This window comes from Cupressus sempervirens, chromosome 7, assembly GCF_028749045.1.
Source record: "Cupressus sempervirens isolate cs-2001-9-10 chromosome 7, ASM2874904v1, whole genome shotgun sequence".
In the NCBI taxonomy this organism is placed as follows: Eukaryota; Viridiplantae; Streptophyta; class Pinopsida; order Cupressales; family Cupressaceae; genus Cupressus; species Cupressus sempervirens.
Window position 1 is genome coordinate 200,892,436 of NC_143124.1, and position 9,627 is coordinate 200,902,062.

At 32.3% G+C, this 9,627-nt stretch overlaps 1 protein-coding gene across 1 annotated transcript; it reads right to left on the bottom strand.

The window, feature by feature from the left end:
- Positions 1-790: 790 nt before the first annotated feature.
- On the bottom strand, positions 791-1,853 carry LOC149546183 (oleosin G-like). Its single transcript, XM_089794549.1, has one exon. It carries the CDS (start codon positions 1,357-1,359, stop codon positions 919-921), a length of 441 nt encoding a protein of 146 aa, XP_089650675.1. The 5' UTR covers positions 1,360-1,853; the 3' UTR covers positions 791-918.
- Between the last annotated feature and the right edge of the window lie 7,774 nt (positions 1,854-9,627).

Below are 9,627 nucleotides of genomic sequence, written 5' to 3' on the forward strand. Positions count from 1 at the left end.
ACACGATAAAAACAACAGAGAATAGAATACATATTAGGAATAGGAATTGCTTAAGAACTGGAATTCCATTAAGATGGAGAAATTCAAATCAATGCTTCAATCTAAGCTTAATGATCCAGAATGATTTCACGGACTATCCAAAATAGCTGCTTGTTTTCAAACTTAATAGGAGACTGGTTCACAAATAAATGGGGCAAACACCCTCATACCCCACTTCCTGATAGATTATTTTGGTAGGTAAAAGGGTCAATAGAAACAATTGAGCTGCAGACCAAAGAAAGCCCAAATGGATGCTTTCAAGCTCTATACAAGCTATAGACTATTTAACTCAGGAATTCGATTAATAGATGAAAAACTATTGCCATTAAGCCATCCAGATGGAGAAATTCAAAGCAATGCTCCAATCTATGCTTAATGATTTGAAGGACAACCCAAACTAGGTTTTTTTCCCCCAAATTTATAGGAGACTGGTTCAAAAATAAATGGGGATTGGGCAAATACCCTGCTCTTTGATAGATTATATTCAGGTAAAAGCCACTATAGAAACAGCTGAGATGGTGACTTAAAAAAGCCCAAATGGATACTTTTCAGCTCTATACGAGATAAACCATATAACTCAGGAATCCCATTAATAGTTTTAAAAATTCTTAACATCAAGAAAACTCATCAAGATGGAGAGAAATTCAAACAAATGCTCCATGTAAGCTTGATGGATCCATACTCACAATAGCATAAAAATAATAATAATTAAACATAACATCATATATGAAGATGCATATATCAAACATCATTACACCAACAAAACACCTTTCATCTCCATTAACAGATAAGAAAAGTTGGATCATAACACACATTAACCTTCATATTCTCCCTCAGAAACCATAGATTATTTTTGTAACCTAACAAAGATTTCCCTTGTTAAGCTCCCGGTGCAGCATCATGTACCTTGCCCTGCAAATAGCCACCATATTCCCTTGCATAGTCCTTCACATGGCTTGCAGTATCAGCAATCCTCATGCGTGCATAGTCTATCTGGTCAGAACCAGGAGGATGCCTTCCCCTCAAATAGTTATAAACCCATGAAAGAACAGAAAACACTGCAAGACCAAAACCCCCTGCAGAAAACAAACATGCAGCTGCCACAAAGAGCACCGTTCCAACGGGTATCAAAATGGGGCTGAAGAGAATCAAAAGAGGCGTCAAAAGCACCAGTCCCACCACGGTTCCCGCTACGGTGAGTCCAGTCAAGAACAGCAAAATTGCACCAGATATGAACAATGTCACAAACCCCAAAACCTGAGTGGAGTTGGGTGCATTCTCATTGATTCTGCCCATTACTCCCCTGTGCCGGTCAGCCATTTTAAACCCTCTAAAACTTTAAAAAACAAACCCTAAATGGCCCAAACAAACCCAATATGTATATTTGCCCTGAACTTACTGAGCTAATAACGATCTGGGTTTTGAAAATCCTAAATAAAATCTCTTTGAGTATTGGATTAGTGAATTTAGCTCGGTGACAGACAGATCAATACGTGTGATTGTGAATATATTGTTGGTTTTTCTGAGGTATTGGAAATCTTTAATGGGTAAGCGTGGCGGGATGAGAAGAATGGATTCCATGCAGAAGAACACAATATGAGCCGCTTGGCTGGGCAATTGGGTTGTCATTTTACACGTATTGCTTTCTGAAGATCCCCACCTGGCAGTCCAGGGCATCGCGAAGATCATAAACAAGCATATGATCATACAGTATACTATAGTTGGCAATGTAGAAAAGCAAATGATTTATTATTAGTTTTCTTGTTATTATCAAACAATTCGGGATTTAAAACCATCAGCTAACAGGGCAGGTAAGGTTTGGGGAAAGAATTTAGACTATTTTACCACATTTTCTCGTGGGCTGTAATAAAAGCATATATATAGAATGAATTAGCAGAAAATGGCCTGGGAATGGAACCCTTGGTCCTCTTTCAATGGAAACTGATATTTCAATCTTATATTATTGGACGTCTAGTCAGTCTCCACTCTCAAATTCTACAATTCTATGTAATATTTGTAATATTTGCTCATGATGTTTAGAGTTTGGCATGATCTTAAAGCAATGCTTGCGGTCTGTTTTCCATAGGGCTATCTATTCCATATTGTTCTTTTGGTTGGGTTCTTTTCTGCTAGAAAAAGGTAAATAACTTGTAGTCATAGTCCAAGGTCCTTGCTTTTAAACTATATTGAACACAACTAAATAAAATTTATCTTAATATTAAAATGGAAGTTTCTAAGCTATACAAAATGTTAAATTACATTTGAAATGCTATAACTTAGTAGACATGTAATACATTGACTAGAAATAATGTTGTACCATTTAAGTAATATTGAAGTAATGATTTAATATATAATCAATCAATATTTGGTTACTACTAATTGTATCAATTGTTTTAAGTCATGGGTATGAGAAAATGGTTTAGACATTTTTACAATCAATCATAAAGCTTACACCTAGTCGAAATAATTCATCACATGACAAATACTAAAATCTGCATGACATGCCTAACAAATGGGCAAGTGGGAACCCCAATGACATTTCTATCATTAACACGAAGGTGTCCTATCAGATTGAGAAACCTATCAATATAAATTTTCTAGACCACATTCATCTATTTAAATATGGATTTGGCCAAAACACTTGAAAATATTTGTTAGATCCCAAAAAGAGGATCAATCCTTTTTGTTAGCTCATATTCAACACACCTTGGAGAAGGTATACCCATCATACACAGAGAAAAGTAAATTAGTTCATGTTAAGCGAAGATGCAAATGACAATATTATGATACTACATGCAATTCATGCATTCAATATATTATGAATTTAGGTAGAGTTTATGTGATTCTAATTACTTTCTACGCAAAATGAGTCTTTTTGTTTATTTTTGTTCCTATAGCAAAGAAAGACTATTTCCATAATCCAAAGAGGAGGTAATATTGATTGTTTTGTATGAATTTCATGCGAATTGATCTTTTGATATTAATTTGAACATATAATATCATTTATGCTCAAGCTCTAAATTCCCTATTGGTAATCATAATCTTGGTATTCTTGTAATAGAAATAAAACTCTAGGAAATAGGAGTTATCCCTAATTATTTATCCTTTTTTTCCATCTATTTAACTATTGAACAAATTTTTAGACCATAATTGTGTCAAATCCAATAAATGATTACAAGCTTTATGCTATTTTAATAGCAATGGTTTTGATTAGAAAAACAAGATGAATAACACCTTAGCCCAGACTTATGGATAAGAAAAAAAAATACTATATGTAAGTTGGTCTAACTTTATCTATCAAAGTCCAATTAAAAACTTCACAATTTATTCTATAGTTTTTAGAAATTTAGTTTTGATTCATTTTTTTTATTTATTTATTATTCTTTTGATTAATTGCTCACAATTTCCCTACAATTTTATTTTTATTATAACAATGCCACCAAATTTTCTCTCATTTTTGACAAAATTGAGGGTTCAAAAGTTTGAAAGATTAAATAGTAGATAGATTTTTTAAAGGATTGAGTTTGTTTTCTATTGAAACACTTCACATTTACCCAAACCCTATATATATCTTTCAAAGTAAGTTAGATAACTATACTAGTTATAGACTAACATTTATATTAGGATTATTATTTAGTGGGGGAGGCAAAACAAAACGATGAGGTTGCTACTTTAGTTGGAAAAGAGGGGGAAAAAATCCAATTGAGACCTGAAAAATGGGTGATGATGAGGCAAATGGAAGGATTCTCTCTCATCAAATAAGGGAACTTTGTAGGGGTGCAAACTTGGGTTTTAATGAATAGTTCTTTGGATTGGCAAATGGTAGAGGCAAACTCAGGTTTTAATGAATGGTTCTTTGGATTGGAAAATGATAGTGACAAGGATGGAAGCAGGTTGGCACATTGTTAAGGGCAAAAAGAGTAGGAAGGCAAAGATGGGTGCATTCAATATGACTCTTAGTTCTCATACAAAGGGAGGCAAAGATAGTAATGCTTGATATGGATGTATTTACCTGTGCTTCGGGTTTTTAGCTGTGGTGGGTGCCCTTTGATTGCTTGTTCATAATTTATGTATTGTGCATGCATGCTTTTAAATGGGGAGATGTAGATAGGGTAGTATTGTTTTGGGGGTCTCAAGCTTGATATATGGTATGTGGGCCATTATTTGAGGTTGTGGAGTTTAATATCTCCTTTAAATTAATAAAAATTCAATTACCACCAAACAAAAGAAGATAATTATTTATTTAAATTTTTTAGTAGATATGATGTACTTAAAATCGTCATATAAAAATATTAAATGTTTTAATACAATATTATAATTTACATTTAATAAATATTTATATATTTATGAAAAAATCAAATAAAAGTATTATTTATATATATATTTAATAAACTTAATTTTTTCTTTTAATATTTTTAAAATGCAAATGATTGTTGCAAGTGAAATAACATTGTTTTTTATTTCTATGTACTTTCCAAATACAACAATCTCTTTCCATTTATATTGAGCATAAGCCTATGAAGGGACACACACACACACAGAGATATATATAATGAACACATTATATCTCATATAGAATTATTCATAGGCTTATCCAACTAAAGCTATAAAATATTAACACTCCCTCTTAGCTAGGAAGGATAAACACATGATAAATATTACACCATTAGTAATATTAGGAAATTATATCAATAGAATCTTTGATCAGAAGACTTCCATTATCTAATATCTAATGGGTATTGGCCTATTAGGATATCAACACATGATATTCACCAAATACTCTTTTGATATCATAATAGGTAACATGAGTATTGGCCTATTAGAACATCAATCAAATGATATTCACCAAGTACTCTGAGTAATGGCCTATTAGAACATCAACTAAATGATATTCACCAAGTACTCAATGTGGTAATGACCTATCAAAATATTAAGGCAAGATATTCACCAAATACATATCATATATCTATACGAACAACTTATAGACAGTCAATTTAATGGCATCTAACAGTTAGTTGTTGAATTACAAGATGAAGCCTTTCGTGACCTATTTCAACATTTACTCAAAATGTATATCATGATATAAATTATTGTAAGGTCGTCACCTTCCAATAACTTTTGCAAGTACAACTGATAATTATTTGGAAGTCATCACTTCCTCATGATGTACATAGGAGGGTTCCCATACACATGAAGCCACTACAGATACTATCATGTGGTGTTTTTATGACATCCACCATGGATCATATCAGAGAATAAGGTTTTCACCTCAAACTTATGTCTCATAGACAAGAATGTGTCACAAAGGATTGTGCTTGGAAATTCTTCTTCACAAATAAACAATAACCTTTTGATCTCCTTGTTAATGTTATTGACAAAAGTGTAAAAACTCCATCTGAGTTTGATAACTATTTTTTGACCTCTTAGTTCAAGGTTGTCTCTGATGAACTATCAGACTCCCTCTGAATTTGTTATAATCCTTCTAACCTCCTAGCAACAAATCGTGTCATGCTTTCCTAGTTCAATAGGTATCTTGATAGCTTAACGCCTTCATGTCTACATACATGAAACTTTATCCCATAAATCATATTCCTTTATCTACTATAATTTCTAATCCCTAGAGAATCCATCTCGACATGATCTATTCCTTTTGAACCAATATAACCAAGATTTTTGAAAGAAAACTGAAATATATTGAATATATATGTACACCCTCTCTGATTGATGTTCCAATCTTTGTCTTATTTATAAGGGTACTCGTAATCTCAATCATCAAAGACATTCACTTCAAGAGCCTATTTTTATCCAACATGATCATTAGATGACTAATGAGTTCTAGATCAAAAATTCTTTGGAGCTACTGCCATAAGATTGAGTTTTGCACAATATTTGGCAAAATACCTAATGTATCAATCTTCTTTTCATGCAAGAACACTCTTTAAGATAAATGAAAAGATAAGGGAAAGTAGCTCTTATAGTTCATATAGAAATACAAATAAGGGAGAGACCACAAGAAGAAGAAAATTTTAATACTCAAAGATAATAAATACTTATCTGGACATCAACATCCTTCCTGATATAATCTTCTTCTTTTTTCCAAATGAAGAGTTAAGACTAGTTTTCTCAAAAGTCTCTTCAATAGGATAGGGTGGTATGATGAGAGCTTCTTTTAGTTTTCATCATTAGTATTGTAATGCCCTGCTAAGGGATCCAAAAAAACAAACCTAAAGTTTTACTAAGTTTTCTATAAAAAAAAATTAAGATAACATATAACAACAATGATAAACTAGCAAAAGCAATAACATACAATCATACATAAGCAACACATAACATATTACATTCCTTAAGAATCCCAAGATGTTGAATCACATTTAAATTAAATAATACTAACTCAAGTATATAACACATCCATATTAAAGCTTAATTACAAGTTCAAATCCATTCAAATAATATACATTTGTTCTGAATGCCACTTGGCAATAATTGGAATGCACAATCATTCATTGTACATGTCACAAGGTATGAAAGGCTGAAAGAATATACATTTATAAAATAGATTACATCATCCCTTTAGGATCCATTAAAAAAAAATACAATACAATAAATAAAATCATCCATCATAATACACAAAGATAGAATAAAAGGAAATGCAGAACAAGTAATTCCAGCCATGGCATCAATAGACGGATCTCAATTGTAAAAGTTAAAAAGAAATACCACCCGACCTTGTGGTAACCCAAAAAGGTCCACTCCCATCATGCTAAGGAGATAGTCTCAAGTCCCAAACAGGATAACAATCCCAAAAATCAAAAGTAATATCTAGGTCAAGGAAAACCCTAAAAGTAATCTAACTCAAAGGTTCCAAGATAAAATGACATCTAAACCTAGAGGCAAACAAAGACACGTAGGGAATCTATAATGCTAGCAAGCAAGTGTCATCACACGAGCTAACTCTAGGGTTACCTGGCTAGTCTTTTAATCCTTTGGCCCCTTAGTGACTCTATGTGGCACTAGTATCCTTTCATACTGACAAGACATACTAATGATGCATGGTTGCAACCAAGCGTTCTCTCTACTCTCATCCTAGTTTGTACTAGCACTTCAGGTATGGGCGAGGAAAGACAAATACTCTTATTAGGTTCATTTTACTCTCATTTAGTGTAATTTTTTCACTTATTAACTATTTACAATGGGTTACCTATCAGCCTCTTTAGGGCCTCGACCTCCATTGCAAGCCACTTCCCAACTTAACATACAGATAACCTACCCTAAGCTTAGCAAAGAAAAAGGATCTCAAAAGACCAAAACCCATACATCAGTTCTCTAAACAAGCAATTGACAGTTATAGAAATCACTTAGTCAAAGTACAACATCACAAATACGATCATCCTAATAGGACTGATCCAAGAAGGTACACATAAGTCAAAACATAATCATCATATATAATTACCAAAATAATACTTCCTGACCTCTGGTAAACATCCTAGGACTAATCAACACTCTAGTCAACCCAAACCCAAAACATAAGACAACATACGATTAACAGTGTAGTTTCATAGTTTTCTTTGATTTTGAAGACACGCAATCTAAGTTAACAATAAGGTTTAAGTTTTGTTTCAATGTAAGTTTTCAAGTAGATGAGATTTACATTTTACCCTTACCACTTAACCCATTTCTCGTGATAGAACAAATTGCACAATTACCCTAACTTATGGAATTTCAAGGTTCACAATTAAATCTCATACGATGACTTTAAAAATAATTATCTCCAATAAATTATTTAAATTATAATTATTGATCATTAAATAAAATTACTACAATTTTATTAACAATCAAAATGATTAAATAATAATATCAAAAAATAACTTAAGCGTTATTAAATAATATTTTATTATTAATTAAAAATTAATTAAACTAAATTAATTAAATTGAATTAATAATTATTTAAAATGAACTATATAAATAAATTATTACTAATTAATTAATTAATTAATAATAAAACTTATTAATAAAATTATTTAATAAATAATAACTAAATTTAATAAAAATTAAAATCTATAAAATAATTTTAAAAACATAAGAAAACACGTTTATGGCATGTCGGCTTGTCTGTGTCATGTGGTTGTAGATGTGACTATTGCTGCAGGCAACAATTTGAATACTACTACTATGTGCAATCCTTTCAAGGCCGCGACAGAGGGTTGGGGTGTGGGGTTTGGTGGCCCTGCCCCCACCCTTTATATATATATATATATATATATATATATATATATATATATATATATATATATAAAGAAATTTATGAAAATACTCTGATAGAGAAAATCTGATAAACTAGTCAATTTAATATTCTACAATTTTGATTTCTTTTCAAAACCCTTCTTGATTAAAATACTAACTTTTTAATCTACAAAGCGAGGGTTTTCTAATGTCTCAATTCTCATAATACAGACAAAATTCAATATGAATATCAGTAATTCACAATGAAAGTCCATCATAAATGAATTTTGGAAAATAGATTTAGCAAACATGATGTAGACGAGAATTTTGAAGAACATAATTCATTGTGCGAATAAAACACAAGATTCTACCTGAATCTAATGCTATACGCAATCGCCCAAAAATTGTGAGAGAATCCTCTCAAGACCTTCTTTATGAAAACCCTTCCTCCAAAATCTCGGTCCCTGTGAAATGAACTCTCAATCACTTATAAGGAGTTCTCCCCTAAAGTTGGGGCATTGATTGTATGATCACGTGAGGGAACTTGTAGATCACAATCTTTTAACTCTTTATCTACTTTTTTGAATATTCACACACACTTTTTGTAATATAAAATATCTTTTAATAAATTAATTTCTCTTTCTGTCTTTAATTAATTTTTGAAGCATTTTTTGATAACAATATTTTTTAACTTAAGTAATAATAATATTTAGCATTTATTTAAAAATGATCTCCTAAATATCTTGCTCGATGCCAAAATTCATAGTTTTCCTCAGTTCATAGGTGCATCATAGCATACCTTTGAAACCGTTAATCTTGGTATCGAATCATCAACACCATTAGCTCTAAATGGGTGGTTGAACCATTGTGACACCCTTTTTTGACTATAGAGAGCCTCCATCGTTCACAGCCACCTTGTATCGAAGAGTCTCCAAGGTGCTTTAAATGCATTTTGAGGTCGATCTTTCGACGGTCGTAACTTGGAGCTCGTGGGGGCTATTGATGAAATGTCGAATGCTACAGGATGGTCATGCTAAGGCCTAAAATAACATATCTCATTTTTGAGAAATCACATTCTATTTTGATTTGGCACAACGATCTCGCTCGATGTCAAAACTTGCAATGTGCTTCAGTTCATAGGTGCATCACAGCGTAACTTTGAAACCACTAATCTTGGCATTAAATCATTAGTGCAATTAGCTCTAGATGGTCGGATAAACCCTAGTGATACCCTTTTTCTAGCTGCGGAGAGCCTCCATCTTTCGTGGCCATCCCATATCGAAGAGTCTCCAAGGCACTCTAAGTGTGTTTTGAGGTCAATCTTCCAAGGGTCATAACTCAGAGCTCGTTGGGGCTATCGATGAAATG